General features: G+C 40.2%; 1 protein-coding gene across 12 annotated transcripts in view; it reads left to right on the top strand.

The window, feature by feature from the left end:
* Nucleotides 1-21,767, top strand: part of NAV2 (neuron navigator 2) — a 366,859-nt gene that overhangs the window by 284,634 nt on the left and 60,458 nt on the right. For all 12 annotated transcript variants that reach the window (XM_042021454.1, XM_042021488.1, XM_042021482.1 and 9 more), the window contains one exon: nt 2,126-2,248. In XM_042021454.1, the coding sequence (XP_041877388.1) occupies nt 2,126-2,248 (123 nt within the window). The remainder of the gene's footprint in view (nt 1-2,125; nt 2,249-21,767) is intronic.

Here is a 21,767-nt window from a genome sequence, read left to right as displayed (position 1 = left end):
GGTATGGGGGGTAAAAGTCATCATTTATGGCTGTGCTTTTTCACATGGGCTTGTTTAGGAAAGTGTCATGATCTAGTTGTCAAAGGTGCCAAAGCCATCCAGCTTCCATTGGCTCATGTAAGATTTATCAGTGGTTGAAACCAATGAAAATGTGAAAATGTGACTTGGTTTTCAGTTTGGTGCTACTGCAGTGTTATTCTAATCTTTTAGCTTGCTGAGCTTCTGTGTAGAAGATGAGATACGCCGATGCTGGTGAAAAGGCATTGTTTTCAGCATGGCTAACTCATAAGAGTACTATATTTATTTCCACATATTCTGAGTGATAGGTATGAAAACCAATCTGTTTCAACGGTAACAGATCTTTTTTATCAAAGGACCAATATGCCGGAAATCTGACAGCAAAGCCAAAAGCTGCCTTTTCCAGCACACATGCAAAGAGTATTCACACAGAAACTTGTTTCATGTGCAGACAAGTAGCTGCAGTAAACCAGTTAGTGTGCATGCATTAGATGTTTTTGCAAAATCCTCTTTGCATGTTTGTATAACAATATGGTCTGAAGCTCGACTTTTCTCTTCTTCCCCTTTATTTTAGTAGCTTAAGGAAAAAACATATTCTTCCATGATAAAATATTTATAAACTGTCAAACACAAGGTAGAATGCCAGACCTAAGGCGAATTCCACATGTTACAGTGCAACTGTTCCTCGTGCTTTTTACAGTCTTTGTTTATGAGTTTGGAGAATCCCCACAGACTTGCTGAATGGGGAATACTCCTGTGTCTGACTTGACAGGCTTGGCAATCTTTGTCTCCACAGAGACTCCTGGGTTGCTTCTGGGATGGCCCTGTACAGATTTATACACTGAACTGCAGTGCTAATCAGCGGAATGGGCAAGGCTTCCCACCTAAGGCTTCCCAACTGCTCACCATCCCATTTTTATAAATGCAGTAATCAAATTTGAGCTGGGTAAAGCACATGTGTACAGTGAGATCTCACCAGCAGAGACACCGCTGCCTGCAGCTCAGAGCGTTGGAGCATCTCTCCTTTCTCGCTGTCGATGACGGTGTCTCGCTATCAAGGAGAAAGCTCTGTGCTTTCTTAAGCCAGAGGAAGGTGTCCTGAGTATCTGGATGTTATTCTGGGGTCTGCTGTTGATTTGCTAAGAGTGGCTAAAGGATTGAGGAGATACAGTCCTGTCAGCTTCTATCTCGGCGGGGTATGTTGCATGTCCAGCAGTGTGCTGGAAACAGTGACCGTAGTCCTGGAGTTGCTGGAGTTATTTCAGTCTCAGGTGTGGGAAAAACTTCATGGTCTGTTTACTCAGCTGTTGGTGCTGCTCATGCAGACCTACATGAGCTGATGAACTGGTGGTGGTAACACGGCTTGCTCTGTGCCACTGCCCACCATGTGTCATCTCTGTTCAATTTAAGATTAATTTTTCATTTGTCTAAACCAGAAAGTAAGAAATGTGCTATCCTGGCAATTTATGAAGTGTCATATGTACACCTGGTACTTCTTAGTGCCTAAGAATAGTAATAGGAAATAGTAATTCTTAAAGTCAGGTGTCTCTAGGTCACAGTTGCAGCCAGAGTAGAATGTAGGAGCCAAAACAAGGTTGCAAAAAAACTTTTCATTCATAATGATTTCTATAAGTCGTGGAATACTTAACATTCATTGTTCACTGACAAAATCTAGGGATTAATTCATGTGATTTTTGCAGTTAACTCGTTAAAGATTTTAAATTTTGATTGTGTTTTAGCCCATGCAGAAAAATTCGGGGTGATATAAACCATGTATTTTTTGGGCAAGAAGGGATCATTAATGATAGCATTCACAAATATTAAATTAATTTCGTGATGAAAGTTAAGTTTTCTTTAAGAATCCTTCGTCACATTTATGTTGAAATTCAATTGTTGGTGATGAGAGAGTGTGTGAGGTGTAACGGAGCCTGATGAGAGGCAGAGGATACATCCGATCCAATCAAGAATGAAGTTTTCCTTGCTTCTAATTCCGTGGAATATCCTTAACTTAAAAATGGGGAAACTGCAGCACAGAGGCCAGGGAACAGGTGCTGTGATAATGCATGAATTTCTCACCGTGTTACTAAGCGTGGCGTTCTGTTGTCAGGTACCTGACGGACGGCGGGCTGGGGCTGTACACGCGGCGGCTGAACCGGCTGCCCGACGGCATGGCCGCGGTGCGGGAGACGCTGCAACGCAACACGGCCCTGGGGCTCGGCGACGCCGACAGGTAGGGCACCAAATTCCCTTGGCACTCCAGGCACTGAAGGCATGGATGTAAATTTCTCCAGGGTACTCTAGGTTGTATGTTCACGGAGGTATCGGGATAAGTGCTGATTTTGTGTCTCCTGATTGCTGTGCTGGGATCTCCCCTGTGTTTTTGTGGATGGTAGGCAGCACAAGAAAATGTTAAACTCCTGTTCTAGTAGCGTTTGGAATAGAAAGGATCAAATTCTCTTCTCATGTCCGTTGGTTCTCCCAAGTCCAGTGATTCAGTGTGAGCAGTCAAGGCCAAATATCAAGAATTATGGGACTGGAAATCCATAATTTAGGGAGTGCAATCACAAAGGAACCCAGTGAAATATTCTGTTAAAGTTGAGATAAATGGTTTAAATACTGTTGCTTTTAATGAGGTCAGCATATAGCAGCTTCTTTCCCTTCCAAAGCCTGATCAGTGCTACTGTTGATGTAATAAGTGACCCATATCCTTTTTCTTCCATGAGGGGCCTTTAAGTATAAAACATGAATTTTGAGGTACATGTTCAAACCAATTTTTGAACTGAAGTTTTTTCTCTTTATGTTATATCTGTAAGTCATCCCCAGGACATAATGCACTTGACTGAGCTTGATATTACTGATACTTTCTTCATATTGATGCATATATTACTAAGGAAACACAAGTGGTGGAGACTCTAGCCTTGTTTTCTAAGCAAACTAAATCTAAATCTGCCAAGATGTAGAACTAAATCTGCTTTGGCGTCCTTGTGATATTAGTAAAGAGCAGGATGTCAAATCTAAAACCTCTCAGAGAATCCCAGCTCAGTTTAAATTACAGCTCAACATATGCTTGCCAGTTGTAAAATATGCCTGGATTTTTCCAGGAGCTCGTATCTCGTTCTGAAATTTGCAGCTTGAAACCCAACCAGCGCTCATTGCTGGTCCTGTGGGTGAGGGTGTTGCCACCTTGTGATGCAGATGGAGACGAATCAAGTGTCATCCTCTTCTGCTGCTGTGGCTTCTGATCGTTGCCAAGTAGCAGAAGCATCTGTTTAAAATTCAGCATTTGTCTAAGATAAAGTACATTGTTGTTTAAGTAAAGGCCTTCTGGAGAGCCAGTGATACATTCCTGTCATTGGTTCCTTCCCCCATCCAGTGTTTTCTGTGCTTGCAACACTTTTTGTTTGCTGAGCTCCTTTCCTGAAGACACCATACATTGGGCACCGTTTAGGAACATTTGACAAGAGGGATTATTTGTGTGTTTAAATATATTCTGCCTAGAATGGGGCTGTGACCCACTGAAATGCAGTCCCTAGGTTGTCAGTTGTTTCAGCTTTGAAAATCATCCTTTCAGTTCACTTGGAGGGGACAGGCTTTACACACAATAAAGACTGCATGGCAGAAAAATTACCCTTGGTCCCAGAGCTGGTGATAGTATGTGATGTGTTGCTTTGATTTAGTCTTTCTATTTGGAATATAATGCCTTATGCAGGAGATGAGAGGTTTCTGACAATAGGGCAGTGATTTAGAAATAGCTCCTCTTTGCTTCCTGGGTGACCATGATGTGCAGTTTAAACAAAAAAAATTAATCCCGGCTTGAGCAGCAGTTTTCCAGGGTGAAAAAGGGCATAAGGAAATTGAGTTGAATAAAACGTGTGCAGTAATTGTTTTCTTCATTCTGTGAATGGAGGCAGTGAGCAGGAGTGCTGAGTTGCTTTGTTGGTACATGCAGGAAACATATTAAGATTATATTTAACTTGTTCAAAGCAGATGTTAATTGAATGCATGGGAGAACAAGTGTGAAAGACTGTGAACCTGTGAGCATGAGGTTAATCATTAAAAAGTTACCAGAGGAATTTTTGCAATATGCTAGCTTGTTTAGTTTCTTGTGCTGTTTGTTGTAGAAGTTTAGTTGTGAGGCTTTTACTTACTGGCTCTGGTAAGGTAGAGCACAGACCTTACAAGGTACATTTTTCCCTGCAGCAGGGAAATCCAAGCAAGGGAGTTGAATTTAATGCTTGATTGCAAGGTTAGTGGAATCGTGGCACAACACAGCTGAGCTTAGTTTTTGACTTCACGATAATTTGTGTTTGCCTAGAACAAAGGCATTTTAAATCAAAAAATTTATTTCTTTTGTGATATTTTTTGTTTTTCAAGGTTGGAAATCAATCTCCTATTGTTTTGTCTGCTATAATATTTATACAGACTTGCTGTGTGCCATCTGGTGATTTAAGTTGATTTTACATTGTCAGATGCAGCTGCTTGATCTGAGACTAAATTTTGGCCTTGCCTTCATATATATAACTTTCATTTGTAATATGTGTAGATCAGTTAGGTTTGAATAAATCTTTCTGTAGTTGCTTACCTGTAGAGGCTGTTATTTAGAGGAGATAATTCAGACCTGTGCTGATTTGTCACATCCTTGTGACTGGGACAGGAGACTGTGAATGTGAGCTTGTCAAGAGTAATGCTGTTAGAGAAGTGTCTCTATGACCTTTTAAAAAATGATCAGTGATGAAGTGCTTAAAAAAATACTGCTGAGCATGATTGACTTGGATTGTTTCCCTTTTAGAGTTTTATTTGAGGTTGCATGAATTACATGGCTTTGCATAAAAGCATAGAAAGGTCTTCCTGGCTTCTGACTGTGAGGATTTGTCTTGTCAAAGAGTGGATTGTGTTGTCTTGCTGCTTCCAGCAGCTCCAGCACTGATGGACTGTAGGTTAAACAGTAAAAACAGTGCTGAGCTTGCTCCTCAAGAGTGTCTGTATCCTGATCACATCTGATGACTACAGGAACAGTCTTGTCACACGCTTGGTTAACAACAAGTCCACATTCAGATTAATTTTTAGGCAGATTTGTGACTGTAGCTTCTTCCTGGCAGTCAGTAGCATTTTAGAAGTATTTCCTGCTTTTGGGTAATCCCAGAGGAGACTGTGGAGCCTGGACAGGAGATGGACAGGAGAGAAGAATTGGAAGTGAAGCAGGAACCAAGCAGAAAGCCAGAAGACATTCCATGCAGAGCACACATACTTTGCTATTAATAGGAATGTCACTGAGTGCAGTACAAATGGTAAGAATGATGGCTTTCAAAAATAGCTGAAGAGTAGTATTTTGCTGCTCTTTTGCATTTTATAAAAACAGATTAAGGTTATTTATATGTCTCTTGGCTCAGGTAGTAGATAGTATTTCACATATGTGGAGTAAACCCCTTTGTCTGGAGTGTGTTTCAATTCACTAACTGCAGTTTAATTTCTTGAATCCTGCTGCAGCGATGAGATTACTACAAAGATGGGCTAGTTCTTGGTTGTGGAGGAAGATTGTTGGATTGCCTTCATAACCAGGGGAACTTGGATCACACTTCAGAAGGGCTGAAAAGCAAGCTGAAGCAAGTTATCAGGTTGGGGGAAATATTGGCCTGTTTTGAACAGTGGGGAGAGAAGATGTCACTGCTTTTGGGAGGAGGCAGATTCCACTGAAAGCAGAATTACAGTCATGCTGCTGGTGGGTATTGCTTAAGAAGCTGCATCAAATTTCCTTTAAGCTCCACCAAATTTCCTTTTTTGTTTTTTTTTAAGGTGCTGCTTTATTGTAGACAATGGAAAAAATTATAATATAAGGAAAAGAAAACTGAATCTTTTGTTAATATATTCTTTATGTAGTTTTATGGTAGGATTAAGACAGCTTTAAGTCTTCAGTTTCCAGTTTCAGTTTTTCTTCTTAATTGAGACAGTGAAGCTAAAGTTAAATTAAGGTTGTAGCAGAACTACCCCACGACTTCCCATCTCATCATTACTGAAGTTTTACTGCTCTAGCACTGGCAGCACAATACATAAGAAAAGGGGAAAAACAGAGAAAGTGGTTCTGGAATAGATACCTATAGACACACAGACTGGATAGTCTTCATCTTAAATTGTTAAAACATGACTGGGTTATATCTTAAACTTCAGGTGGACCCAACTGCTGTAATAATATGCAGAAATAGATATTCCTGCCCTGTAATGGCAGTGGAATTCCTATCATCTCCTTCCCCCACAGCATCTCCCTGCCCTGCAGTGCTCTCTCAGGAGTGTTGACATAAGTGTTTGTGGAGTTTCATTGTAAAGGAACTTGCAGGGAGATTCCTTTGGTGCTCTATGTGAATGAGTTTGCAGAGGCAGAGGATGTCTGTTCTGTGGGGAGAAGGAGTAACTATATCCATTGAAGTCATCTACAGACCACAGGAGGTCTCAGCACAGGAAGTTGCTGCCACGCTATTTCCCCTCTACCTGGAAGATTTCATGCCATCAGGTCGCAGTTCCTTCACTTCCAGAAAGTCCTGGCAGTTGCATTAAGTTGTTACGATTAAGATAATTTTCTTTTCCTTGCTGAGACAGTGGAACACCCCTGCATAAGGATCCTGTATACTAAATAAGCATAATGTTCTAGAAAATAACTTCAACTCTCCAAATTGTTTTAGGATAATATAGATAAAAAGTGGTTTTGAGCATTCATTGCTCGCTGTGTCTGTGCTGTGAGTCACTGCAGTTTGTGTATATATGCCCATCTCGAGTTCCTTAACAGCAAAGTCACAGGACTGGTGAAATGATTCCTGCTCTGTTTGACCATCTGTTTGGATTTTGTCACTAAATTAGAAAAAAGTGCTACTGCTTCTAAATATTCGGGTTGTACCTTGGTACCTGTAGTTATCTATCTCTGTCTTTGAAAGATCCCACATTTATCTTGAAAACTGACTCTCAGAAGCAGGGGAAATTCACATTGCAAAGATTCTTTGAAGTTTATGGCCCTGGGATCTGCTGATTAGAATCACAATACCATATACTTTTATTTTCCAAGGAATCTTTTCACAAGCTGCAATCCAAAGTGGTTTCAGATTACATAAAGTAATTGCCAAGTTAAGCAACAAATAGTAGTTGAAAACACAGGTATAGTAGCTATACCTGGGGGCTGAAATGAGCATTACCAGAAGGAAGAAAAGGACACTCTACATTCAAACATGGCAAGGTTTGTCAAGGGTAGCAGTGTCTTTTGACAGATCTGTTTCAGTGATCTAATGATGACAAACTTCCTGTAAACTTCAGGTCTAAAACAGAAGCAAAAGTTATCATTACTTAACACAAGTTGAAGAGCAGTTGCTCTAAATCTTAACTCTTAAAGACAAACAAATGCCTACAAAGCAAAGGAAGATGTAGCAGGGAAAGCCATGATCTGATGTTTGTGTGCTGCAGAAAAGAAGGAGATGGAGGATGTATCACCTTGTGTAACATGGAGGGGTGAACTGGGGAGAGGGAGCAGATTATTACAGGCTGTAAGGGCTGTCTCTTCATTGAAGCTTTGGTTTTTAATATTCACCACAGTTTTTATTTTCATGCTCTGGTTTGTTCTGTGATGTTTTGAAGATACTTTATAGAGCTCCCTTGAAGATGAGAAGGAAAAGGTCAGAGATGACCCCCAGGAGTCCCCAGGTTCTTGTTCAGTAGACACAGTAATATTGTTTTTCCTTTTTTTTTCTGTTTTTACACACATGGTTTTTTAGGTGTACATACAGTACACTAGATGAAGTATTCTGGGAAGTACTTCTGTAGGATTCAGTAGTGTTAATTCTGTTTAGAGAGGCATAATGGAATGGAGATAGGTTTGAAAGTTTTATTGTTTCTCAGGCTTGACCTAATTTTACTCATTGCATGATGGCAGCTAAGAGTGTGATTCCAACAACCAACTTAGTGATGTTGGGAGCTGTTGGAAGGCTAGAGAGAGTTTTGAGCAGGGGATGACTTCAAGAAGTAGATAATTTTTCAGCAGAGATTGTGTTTGTGTAAAAACTTCTATCTAGGCTCCAAAATACCGCGTCGTGTAGCAATAGCAGATGTACGACTGACCGGGCGGGGGCTGGCAGCTGAAGCAGATTTGTGCCTTTTAGTTAAATGACCTTTTGTAAAAGTAAGACCTGTGTCCATTCAAGAAGCCAAGAATTATCCTATTCTTCTCTTAGTCAGGTATTCAGGTGTTCTCTAATACCTGGTTTAGTATGTCCACAGGCTGACAAGGCAGCTGAGAGCAGTTCTCTGCCTTTTTCAAGAACTTCTTTATATGAGAAGGTGTAATTCCACCACTCAGCACTAAAAACAAACCAACCAAACAAAACACCCTTCAGTTGCAAGCTCTGCCCTCCAAAGTCAGTAGATTGGGCAATCTTTATGTTCTTGGTTATCACTCTAGTTCTAATCCTCTTCAGAACTGGCCTGTTTTGATTAGATGTAAACATATGTAAGAGCTAGTCTGGACCTAGGGTTTAGGAGCTGCATTTCTTGTTGAAACCTTTCCCCTGGTGTCGTGCCCTTTGTTTTTGTAGCTGTGATTCTCATTCTGCATTCCTTTATATTTTAGGGGGTATTTACATCTCTTCTGTAGCATCTAATTAAAATGTTTAAGCCAGGAACTGCTGTTCACTACAAAGCTAAAGGAAGGTGGGACATGCCCTCAAGGGAGCAACTTATCATGACTAAGCCAGGACTTCCTTTTTGCCCATGTTAACAGTTTGTTGCTTCCCTGGAAGGCTGCACTGTGCCAAGTGGACAGGTGAAGGGACCTTGCCTTTTCCAGAATTGTACTGATTCTGTGAAAACGGGGAAAACGGCCTGATTCAAGCAGCTGAATAATTTGCATCTAGGGATGGCAAAATCATGCTCCTACACCACTGGAACTAGATTTTCCTGAAGAGATGCTTCCTTTCATACACCCCCATTCGAAGAGTATAAGTATAAAGTTGATCTCAGTGCTGATTTGGAGGCTCTTCTGAAACCCTCTATTTCTGGTTCCACTGCCAGAGATTAGCACTGTCCTTTCTGTTGTATGAAGTGGCTTTCAAAACACTTTAGGCATGTAGGAAATTAAGCTTGTATTCCAAGGGTAAACAAGATTGTAGATACAAAGACCATTTTGAACTGTATCAGGGTCTTTGTGCTTTGCATGACAAACCGAAGAATGTGAAATGCTTGCTGACATAGAGCAGACTTTGTTGTTTGGTTTTCCATGTCGAATGGCAAGAGAGTCAACACAGTCTCTCAACTGACCTACACCAATAACCTCTGAGTTTGGGATTTGGAGATTGAATAGATAAAACTAATAGCAGACAGCTGTCAGGCTCCCAAAGCACAATCCCGGTTTGGGGCTGTTTGAAGAGCATGGAAGCTCATTGTGGCTGTAAAGCAAATTTCTAGACTGGTGATTTTTTCAAATATTATTTTATTATTTATAAATATTTATTACTAAATATCTCATTACTGGAAAACCTGAACGTTCTCCCTTTGATCTTTGTCTATCTTTGTTGTCCATAATTGTACATTTCAGTATTTATTTGTTTTTCCTCCTGCTATACAGCTATGTATTCTTGTGTGATTATAACAGTAGTCTGCTAATATTTGTTTCCATGGTAATAGAAATACTAATGTTAATAGCCAGGACCTAAGCTTTCTATTTAGCAGATGAACGTTTCCTGTATTAGTATTGTATCAGAATCCTGAGTCCAAATGTAAGATGCGTTTTCCTGCATGCGTGCTCTTCTGAGCTTTGCTGGAGTTTGTTTCCCCTTCCCTTCCCTTCCCGTCCCGTCCCGTCCCGTCATTTATTCCCAGTTTTGTCCCCCCCAGTGAAGAGATTTCAAACACTACAGGCAGGTTGGAGGGTCTCCATCAGTGAGACCCCTCCAAAGAATTCAGGATATCTGCATGCTTTGATGGATGCATGTACAAGGGGATGAGATTCCTAAATTGGACAGATAACTAAAATGTCTGAGGCTGGGTGGTACTACTACCCTGATATATCCAATAAATACCCACAATCTGCAGCATAGCAGAAGCAGCTCTAAGGTATCTACAACTTGGAGTTCATATTTAAAATTCTCTGTATGTCACAGTCATCTAGTTCAGCTGTCCTGCGTGGCAGCTCCTGTGTTTTTAGAAGGTAATGAAGTAAGCAGGGGATGCTTTTGAGCTGATTGATGTCAAAGAAAGTGAAAGAATCCCTGACCTGGCATTCCTGGAAGCAGATGATGTCTTCAGATAAAATGAAGGTTCCTTCCCTGTTTCCATGGCACTTCACAAAGAGGTGCACCCTTTTCCCCTTCCTGCCACAGGTCTTACCTATCAGCTATAACCAAGTTTTCATAGTGCAGGGAATGTCTCATTTCCCATGGATGTCCACAGACAGAAGTGCAGAGGATGGAGTGTATGGACCATGTAGAGTGAATGTCTGTCCCCAGTGGAAGGAAATTCCATCTCTGTAGAGCGGCTGTGCTGCATTTTACCAGTTGGGAAGTGGAGTGGAGTGGGGTGGGGTGGGGTGGCAGGGACAAAAGTGCATAGCTGTATTTTTGCTGCCCCAGGATTCTTGGAGCTGCTGCTTATGTCGCATCGTTCCTTGGTGTCATGATAAGTTCCTTGGTGTCCAACAAGATATTCCATATTGGGGGTCCATACACTTCTTATCTGTAGATCCTATCCTGCTCTTCTCAATTCCTCGGCTTGCTCACAACATAGGGATTTCTCAGCAGTATGATAAGGTGACTTTGTGACCTTTTTATGACAGCTAATAAGATTCACAGTGACATTGAGACTCCACAGAACAAGTGGTCACTTTGCTCCTGATCTTTCTGCATTGAGCTCCAACATCCTGAGGCTTAAACTGCTCAATGTTACATAGCTCCATGGGGCTTAAAAACACTCTACTGTTGTATAAATAGGCATTAAGGCTTCCGCATGATGTTTTTATGTTGCTTAAATATATGCAGTTAAATATACATTTGGCCAGGATAAATAATTGCACACTCCACAGTGGAAACACTTGGAGCTACATTGTGCTGCTACAGCAGTACTATGAGAACGTGTGTAATTTGCTTTTATTAGTCAAGGTTTTTTTTATATATTCTCACTAAAAATAAAACATCTAATTTTATTAAAACTGATTGCTGCAATTTGAGGCTAATTAATTTGACGTAAGTGGCATTGGAACGTGTGAAACCTGTGTGCAGGGTTAGCACAGTGAGCCTGGGTAACCCCCCCTTTACTAGAGGCTGTGTTTATGTGTGTCCAGGTATAGATGGTCAATAAGTAGCCAGAGGAGAAATGCTAAACACTGGAAGTCTGACTGGTGCCTGAGCAAAGTCCAAGGGCTGAGGTCAGCTCTTTTTAACTATATGTTATTGTTTTGTTGTTCCTTAACTTGCAAAGGCTCAGCTCAGCAGCTACTGTGGAGTTACCATGTGCTCTCATCAGCCCCAAGTAATATTTTAATCTTTTTAATCTGATTTTAACTTTAAAGTTTATCTTTCTGATTATGTTGTTAGTTTAAGTTAATTTTCATATATATCAACTAATTAATTCGTTTTGGTTTGGGGGAAATGAGCAAACCACCTTGAGTGTTCAAAAAGGTTTCATTCCCTCTTTCATGTTTGTTGTCAAGGTTGATTTATTCTTCTTATGAAACTTACAGCTAGAAATACTCTTCGTGACATGACTTAATGCCTTAAACATTTCTTTGAAACCATTAATGTTATTTGATACCACCTGATACACCATACATAGTTTCATGTTTCATTTGCATTTTTATGCAGAGACTTAATTTTTATTTTCAGAGATTGCTGAAACAATGTTGCATTTGCAAAACTGGAACCATTTTGAATGCAGAAGTGATGAACAGAATATTAGCAGGAAATGGCTAGAGATGTATTTATAGGCAACTGTGTGTCTCTATGGAAAAAGATGGGAGGGAAAAGGAGAAGGAAGAATCACCAACATGAGCCTAAGGGAAAGAGATATGAGTATACTCTGCCAGATCAAGTTCACAGAGGTTACATTCACCCAGGGAAGCCTTATATTCTACTTAACCTGTGTTTAGATGGAGGGACTGTGTGTACGCTCTATCTACTCCTAGGTAGAGAATTTATCCTTGTGTGCTTTGAGAGCATTTCTGAAGCAAAAGACTCATGAGATGGCTCAGGTGGTGGAAAGAAATCTGCATTTACACATTTCTAATGTCTTAATTGTGCATGCAAAGGAAAGACAGAAATTTTCTGAAATCAAAAGATTGTGATTTTGAACTGAAGTCAGGCTGTGAGTTTTGTGCTCTAACTTCTGTTGAAATTCTTTGTTGGCTTCTGACTATAACCACTGAGTTGTTTCTTTGTTAATAGAGGTTAAAAGCCAAAATGCCATATGGCAACAAGAAGTTGCTTGTTATTCTTTTTGGTCAAAGTATGGTGGTGGTTTGACCCAGAGGGTGGAATCAGAGGTGTCTTCTATGCTGTGGCTTAGAGTTTTGGTCCCTTTCTGCAGTAACTTCTGACCAATTCTCGATTTTAATGACATTCTCATTTCTCACACCATGTTTTTATGGGCTGACTTTACATCAACTGTAATGAGCTAAACATGTGACTGATAAAATAATCATTCTTTTCTGTGAGTCATACCATATGTTCCTCTCTCTCCAGCACCACAATTCTAGTAATTCTTTTCTGTGAGTTATTTTACCTTTCCTACATCATCCCCTCTATGCTACCAGTTTGCTTTCCCTTGCAGCCATCCATCTCTTTCCAAACAATGCCTTGTGCTGTCAGGGGTGGGCTTTCATCACATCTACCTGTATCCTCAGCAAATTACTGCAACCCAACTTTGCCCATTAAATGTGTTTGAATCTTAAAGTCGCTCCCCACTTTGGTTACATTCTTCTCTTATTTATTGACATCGGGCTCTGATTTCACCTTCAGATTTTAATACCCTTAAAATGAGGGGCCTTGCAATATATGGTGATGTGGTTGAATTTATTATGGCAATGTGTATATTATCAAATGATTTAGGAACAAGGGATTATTTTAGAAATTAAAAAATGAGAGCCAAAGGTAACTTATGACTTGGCTAAGCAAGTCTGGGTGAGATCATGGGAGGAGAATGAAACTTTCTTTGGACATTTTCAAGAATAGTAGTGAACTGTAGCTGTAACTTTAGAAGAATGGATTCAAGGCAGACAAGAAAAACAGGGTGATTAGAAGAAAAACCTCTGTGGTACTTACTATCTTATAAACTAATCTCTGAGAACTCTGTTCTTTGTGTCTTTAAAAATCTATTTTGAACCAAAGCACAATCGCACATTAGAGGGAAAGTGGTGGGAATAACCAAGAAGGGGTTTTCCAGATGAATCTTTGTTTATTTCTTTCTTAATCTTGAAGGCAAGGACTTTCTTCATAGTTTGTTAGGTGTGCCTATTAAAATGCTGAGTGTGTGCATTAATCTAACTAGTAATCTGTTTTTTTAGTCTGGGGAGGGGAACAGGATACACCTACTGACTTTTGTCCTTTCATCCTGTCTTCCCTTGTGCGGTTCAGTTCATTGAAGTCTCTAAACAAATATATCCAATGACCACTCCTTAATTCTACAGGAATTCACTGAAACAGAGCTGTGTTTATCAGTCCTAGTTTAAGTCTTGATAGCGAAGTGAGACACCATTTCACAGCTCAGCCTTAACTAGATGGCCATGCTCTGCCAATGTTGAACTAGGATGGAGAAACAAGAGGCTGGCTTAGAATTATTTCATTACTGCACATGGATAAAACAGAAAATAAGGGTTTGTTTTTTGTTCTTGTTTTTCCCTTTCAGAGTAGTGATGCAAAGATTGAGGTCATCATGTACAAGGTTTAGTTGAGGTCGCTGCTGTGCCTGACTGGAGCAAGGATCTCTGTTTTGGCTTCCTTTGTTAGGGTTGTTTCTGTAAGAATATTTCCCCCTGTCTCTCCTGCCAAATTATTTGCTGGAAATAATATCAACATAAGGTACTGAAAGGTGTTGATCGGACTCTTGACTATTGTGGAGCTATCAGGACAGGAAGTGGGATGGAAAGAATTAAGGTTGAAGTGCTTGAACTCCCACATCTCTCCCAGGTGATTTAACGATGAAAAGCAACAAAGGGTCCAAGGGAGTTGTCTTAGTGTTGTAAAGTTACATTTTTTCATAAACTAACAGGACATTTAATTAAAAATTTCCAAATTTCTCTAAAGCAGAGATGTTTGCTGTAGCAGTAAGCAGAACTGGCAGTTGAAGAGCTTTAGCTAAAGCTTGCCAAAGTAGAGGTGTGGGGACAGTGCCTTAAAGCCTCTTCTTAACAAAGTAAATTTCTGGCAGGATTCCAGTCACTTCTGGACATTTCTGGTCACTTCTCAGCTGCTTTTGTGCCACTGCTGTGGTGAAAAGGTGTGTCTGATAAAGACAGACTGAGAGAGTTGAGGTTGTTCAGCCTGGAGAAGAGAAGGCTCCTGGGATAACTTGGAGCCCCTTCCAGTGCCTAAAGGGGCTCCAAGAGAGGGGCTTTGAGTAAGGCCCTGGAGTGACAGGATGAGGGCAGTGGCTCCACACTGACAGGGTGGGTTTAGAAGGGATCTTTGGTAGAAATTCTTTACAGTGAGGGTGGTGAGGCCCTGGCACAGGCTGTGAATGCTCCATCCCTGGAAGTGTTCAAGGCCAGGCAGAATGGGGCCTTGAGCAACCTGGTCTAGTGGAAGGCGCATGGCAGCAGGGTTGGAACAAGATGATCTTTAAGGTGCCTTCCAACCCAAAGTGTGGTATGATTCTGTGCTGGTTCCTTGAGTCACAGCCATCATTGCAGAGCAGTGATCCACCACCTCCAGCAGGTCCCAACGTTCAGCTCCAGACTTTCCATCTAAATTTGTTTTCCCTTTCCTTTTCTTTTTTTCCAGTTATTCTTCACATACATTCTCGCCTTCCCTTCATGACTTACCTTCTCTGTTCTCCAGGGCCCTTCAGAACCAAATAAACATTTTGTATTGTAGGACAAGGTTTCTCAGGGAAGATCAATACAGCTCAATAGTAAAATCATCTTTTATTTTCTAATGATTCCCAGGAATTGTTTTGCTGTTGTTAGCTGAGACCAAAATCCATCCTTAGGTTGGCATGCAGCTTAGAAAATTTCAGGCCAAATTTCAGCTGAGTTTTGGCAAAGTGATAAATAATTGAACTCATTCCCCCTGCTAATTAGTTCATTACTGTAACACAGCCATCTCTGAGGCAGTGGGTGTAGCCTCTGAGAGAACAAACATGCGCCGTAAGGCCCAGCAGGGCTGGGGAAGGGATTACCGGGCAAGGGACAGTTTTGGAAGCTTTTGCTCTCACAGAAATGCTAGGAAAGGTTAAGGAGTCCGGCAGAGATCCTGGGACCTCGGGGCTTCTGCAAGGTAGGGGAGTGGATCAGGGAAGCAGTGCCGGCATCAGTGATTTAGAGCTCTTAGAAGGCACGGCTGATGAACTGATCTAGCAAGCAAGCTGTGCTCACCTGCTGAAAAATAGTAAAATTGTGTTTTTCTGTTACCTTTCATGGCTGGAACGATTTAAAAGTTAAATTCTTCTGAAGTAGGATAGGAGGGATAGGCATGATATTGGAAAGGTTTATGACTTTGCACAGTTGAGCTTTTGTTTTCTCAAACTTTATTCCTTTAAAAAAAAAAAAAAAGACGGAGAAGGAGGCCTAGGTGCTGCTTTAAACTTGTTATCAGTTAGGAATTAGAGAGATAATGTAGACGAAGTCGCTCGCATGAAGGGATCGTTTGGGCAGCCTGCGGTTCAGCCGCTGGGGCGGGAGGGGAGTGGGGCCCAGGGGAGAGGCTCCGCAGAGCTTTGAACTGCATCAGATGCTCGAGGGCAATTAAACACACAAGACTTCCCCCCTTAAACAAAGGCGCAGAAGGGAGTCTCCCTGTTTTCTGTGCTGGTAATCAGCAAGAGGGGAGAAGAATGTGTAAACGAAGAAAGAAAAGATGGTGCTGTTTCAAGGGAGGATGTCAGACCCCAGCAGGATGCCTGCTCGAGTTGCATCTCAATAAATAATAAGCGTTTGTTATGCTAATAGTCACTGTTTCCAATGACATAATTTGCATACAGATCATATACATGTTAATTACGCTGTGCACATAGCCAGTAATGCACATCTTAGGTCTTGTCTTCAGCATTTTCATGTGTAAAATGATCCGGCATGGAAATGAATATTGCAAAGTTTTCACGTGCAAATAAATAGCTGATAGAATAAAGAGCCAGATAGCCCTGAGATAACCAGGGATAGCAGGGGCAATTGTGGAAGGAGCCCAGGATTAGTGTCACTTCTGGCCCTGACAACATCTGTCCTTGCACCTGATTGTAAAGAAAATAAAATGAAACAAAAGGTTGCATGATAATGCCATGAGGCATGATAATAATTAACCTCTCGTTTGAAAATTACTAGGTGCATGCTTGTGAACATTGCTGTACCTTTTACTAGAGCACAGAATTTAGTAGTTTTCTTCTGATTTGGGGGGGAGGGGGGACAAACAGGTGGGACTTGGCTCTTTGGAGAGGTGGAATAATGTGGGCAGAATTACTCCCTGAAAAAATGCTTATATAGTTATATGGCATTGCAAACTAAATATTTAACATAGTTCATAAGGTATATGATAGAAATATTTACCTGTTAGGAAACTGTATATAATGGAAAAGTTCATGACCGGTTAATTTTTCAGGTATCAGATAACGATGTCAGGCATCAGATAATCTGGGCCCTACAAGGCGCAGGCGTTTGGAATTGGTAGTTCAGTTTCAAAAGAAAGCAGGTGTTACATGCAGTAGCTCACCACATCGATATTGTTGTTATCGCCGTCAGTGTTCCTGTGTCCCACTGCAGGGTCTAAACGTGTGTGTCTTCTGGTCAAGTGAAAGCAGAAGGTTTCATTGTTCTGCTTGCAAGAAGAGTGTTTTCTCTATATGTAAGTAGTCTATGGGTAGTGGAACTGGTGGAGTAACTAAAAAGTTGACCTTTTGCTAAAAGCAAGTCTGCCAAGGGAATATTTCTCCAGTCAAGCGCCTGTGAAGCTGACAGGAGCTCTCTGAAACACAGCTGCCACACGCTAATCTGAAGGGCCATTCTCAGGTGACTTTCAGCTATGATTTTATTAGGGCTTAGCTGAGGTCAGAAGTTCACCTGGGCAAGTTGTGATTACCACAGGTGTTTATGAGATAAGGAGTTTCATGGAGGACACACCTCTAGTCAGCTGCAATGTTTGAAATATTAGTTTAAATTTAGTGCCTTAGCTGCCATGCTTGGGCTTTTTTTACTGCTTAATCAAGAATTTCTATTCTATTTCTAGAGCAATGAGTCTGTAAGAGTTGCCAGCATTTTAAGCAATACCTGAGAGCTAGGAGAAACTTTTGTTTTAAAGTATGCACTAGTTAGAGCATACTTGTCTTGTAGGTGAGTGGTTTGATTAAGTTACGTTTTGTGTTAGGAAGATTACAAATCTAAAAAAGCCTTAGTTTTCATAACCAGGCATAGATAATAGGGGCAGGGAGGGGAAATGTCCAGAATTCTATATTGCATTAAGAGTCTACTGTGAATTTAGAAGTGGCAAGTTAATCTATTTGATGGAGAGAAACAATAAAAATAAGAAAAAAAAATTACATGGAATAGCACATCCAAAGGAATGGAAATACTTTGCAAGGTAACCTGAGAAAGAGTCGTGTCTTTTGGCTTGGATACAATCTTTGGAACATCCTTGTGTTGTATGGGTGGAGTACATCCCTTTGTTTTATTAGAAAAAACAGAAATGGACTCTCAAAAATAAAGGAAAATAATTTTTCTTCAAGTTGAGGGTTTGTGTCTTTGTTCTTTGCTGATTATGCAGTTCAAATGTTTATATGGTTTGAATGTTTATAGGCTCAGTGATACAGAGGATTTGCAAACACTGTAATGATGCTGGCTTGATTTAGTAGTTGTATTTTTATTAGAATAAATTAGTTTACTTTGCTAGTGGGATGTGTGAGCTTCACAACAGCCACAGCAACAATAAATAACTGTAAATTCAGAGATAGCTCTAATTAGGGGGAAGGCTGAAGCAATTAAGATGAGTAAACTCTATTGATCATAACTGAACAAGATACATATAGATGACAGCAGTGGTTTTACAGTGGGTGCCCTGACATGGTTAATGACTGCTATTGATTAAACAGCAATGATTTTAGTATTTTATTGGGGGTGTGTGGGAGGGGAGGTTAAATCAAGTTTTATAGGACTTCTCAGAATCATACTACAACAACTTGGAGAGCTGCTTGTTCAGCCAGAAATATCTAAGTGTAGTAACGTAGATATCACACTTGGCATATCCTTCTTGGGCCTGAATTCATCCTCTGACACAGTGCCCTGTACCTGGTGTCCAAAACAGAACTGTAATTCAAATGTTCTCTCTTTCTGAGCTGTTCTTTACCTCACCATTGCTCCTAGATTATGATTTATATAGCTTCTTTCATATCTGCTTCTGTTTTGCACTATGTTGCTTGTTGACACAGACATGATGTTAGAAAGCTCAGAAAACAAACTGTAAATGATATATGGACATCTGTCATAGATTCACCCCAAAGCATTTTTTCAGAGTCCTGAGAAGAAAGAATTCATGCCAGCTGCACTAAGTTTATAATTCTGTTTGGTAGGGATCAAGCTGAAAATCTTAATGGTTGCAGGAGACAATAAAGTCTTACAGCAATGTAGCAGTTCCTGTTATTCTATTCAGCAGTCTAGAATGGAAGAATTACATTTTTCTCCTTAGTCAATGGCATTTGTGTTAAAATCTTGCTTGGCAGTGTTAGGTTCTTTGGAAAGAGGACTGATTTTTATAGTTTGGAGAAGGAGGTAAAGAAAACTGTTTTTAAAACAATGGAAATGATACATCATTCTTGTGTTTCACCACATTAACTGCACTTTAAGATCAGGTTTTTTTCCATTTTATATTGGCCATTCTTACTAATGGGCTATTTGTCCTATATTTTTTTAGTTGGGTTTATTTGCTAAGTCTGGAAAAATTAGCATAGAAATCACAGATACAAAAGCAAATACATGTGTATATAGTTCATATGTTGATAATAGTTCTCACTCAAGGAGTTTGAGATTTGGTAATGTGTTTAAATACAGAAACATTTTGGATCATCCAAGTATAACCCCTGGATTCAGCATTCATTTGGAATTCCTCTCAGATAAGAATGTGCAAGCTAAATTGCTGTTCAGCATCCCACATTTTTATTGGATTTTCTCCAGTTCCCTTCCTTTTTTTCTTTCTAGAAAGTAGCCATTTGTGTTTTTTCACTCTGATGTGCTTATTCATTTGAAGTGGGCATGGTGGAAAGTATGCCTCACAACTGTGTCAACACGAGTGCTCCGTGGAGGCTACTGGCATTTTTTAAACAATCTTTGAAGTACAGGTTACAATGTTATAAAGCCATTTTTAATCATACATCACACACACACAAATAATCTTTTCTTCTCCATCAGACATGCATCTCACCTTGTTCTAGGAAGCTGGGGCATTCCTTAATGGTTGCTCAGTGAAAAGCAGTTCCTTGGAGGTGGATGCTAAGTCTGTCTCATACTATGCAATAATCATTAATATGATCCCATATTTGAGTTTTCTGGTCAAATTCACAGTCTCCTGGGGATCAGAATCCTCTTTCCCTAAACATCTCTTGGCCCAGTTCCTGTGCATTACAAAACATTCTGATGCAGCAGCACACACTGATGGTTCCTTTTTACTTTCTTCTGTGTGATACCATCTGAGTGATTTAAACAAAACCCCAAAGTATTCTACACTTCATGTGTTCACTTATAAAAATAAATAAATCCACACAGCACCACCATAATATAATTGTCTGCTCTCAGGAAAGCCTGAGGCAATGGAGGACTCTTCCCATTGAGATTTAAGAATGTAAGGAGTGTTTTGGGGCAGATATCCCTCATCAGTCTGCAAACTCAGTGCCTCTCTCATTCAGCAGAATAAGGGGAATTAAAAAAATGGATCTTGATTTTCCAGTCGTACTTTTCCTGTCTTCTAAGCTCCCTTTGGAACCTCAGTGAAAACCCACAGGGTTGTAGCAGCTAGGGTTTATTTTCTACTATACCTCCTCCTGAGGGGTTTTTGTTGCTGCCAGTGTTCCTCTGGTTTTAGCTAGAAATAGCTTCTCAGGATGAATAGTTACCTATGGGCTTCTTTGTTGTTTTGTTAGGGTTTTTAAAATTTACTTTAACACAAAGGTCATTTGTTTAGGTTGATACATAGAATTTTAGCCCTGTGGTATCATGTGTAAGAGTTGTAATGGTGCAGCAGTGCTGCTGTAGTCCTGCTTTTATTTTCTCATGCAGATAATCAGTGAAAGTACTCTAAAATGGTGTATTTTTTTCCATGTAGTCAAGTTCAAAGGGTAGAACTGTGTTCAAAAGCATGTTTGAGTCTGTTCAGAATATGTTTGGTGTTACAATTTTTTTTTTTTTTTTTCATTTAAATAATCTTAATGTCCTTTGGGAGGAAAGAAATGAAAAAGAAATATTTAAAAAATTACTGTTGTGATTATTTTAAGACAGTGGTTTACCCAGTGGTAGTGGAGTCTCTTCCAGGGTAAGATGTGGCAGATGCCTCGTGCCACACATTATCCAGCAGCTTCCTAAGACTGTGAAGTGGGATGTCTTTACAGCCTGTGCTGCTTGTGTTACTTTTATAATCATTCCAGTTGTCAAATGCAGACATTTTATAAGGTCCTAACTGATAGATCTCAGGTACTGAGAAACAAAAATAAAACGGAAATGGATGTATTGCGGTAAACCCACAATTTTCAGGCGTTCTGGTGTTCTCCGAGGGAGTATTTGAAATGCAGCAAGATCTGAGCTGCCTTAACCTAGAATGCAAACCTGTAATTGTGGGATTAGGCCTTTGCAAATAAAATGGAACGAGGCATTTCTTTGATAAGTTTTTTTTTTTGCTGCAAGCAGATTTAGTTCAGTTCTGACCAGGATCATAGTTGTGCCTGATGTTAATGGGAATAGCACGCGGGTGTGGGGGGAAGGAACATGGGATTGGAGGTGCAGTGATTTTATGACACTGAGTATTAGGACACTTTGCAGCCTTTTCTAAGCAGCTGTTCTTTAGGTAAATTAATACCTGGGGTCTCTTTACTTCTCCCCAACTTTAACTACCATGAAAGAACTTAATGTAAAGCTGTTCACAGTTTATCTCACCCCATTGCTATGTGAAACTTCAAACACAAATGCTTTTGTACACTGCAGCCATAACACACTAATCTTCTGAACTTCCTGACCCATAAAACTGTGATTATTGCTACATGTAAAATTCATCTGGAAATACCCCTCTGTATTTAGCGTTATGGGTATTACATTGCAAAATCCCTCCTTTGCAGTGGAAGGACTGCCAGGGAAGGGAAGGACAATGGGGCTGTAGATAGGTATGAGTGTAGTGCTGTGCCTTAATCTTGTGAATTTGGCTTTATTTGGAGCTGGTGATTCAACAGATGCAGTGTCCCTTTTGTTTTCTTTTTATCCCTAGGTTACAATTTCAGATTTGATTTTTTTAAAAATTAGAATATTTCTGGCTATTCTGATTTACCATTAGCAGCGGGTCAGTCCCTGATTTCCTATACAACTGCATGGGCAGATAATTGAGAAATATCACTTG

This window comes from Corvus kubaryi, unplaced genomic scaffold, assembly GCF_017639235.1.
Source record: "Corvus kubaryi isolate FWS band 111438036 unplaced genomic scaffold, C.kubaryi_AGA036_p1.0 125, whole genome shotgun sequence".
NCBI lineage: Eukaryota > Metazoa > Chordata > Aves > Passeriformes > Corvidae > Corvus > Corvus kubaryi.
The sequence above is the reverse complement of the archived record's forward strand: the minus strand, read 5'-3'. Positions and strand labels throughout refer to the sequence as shown.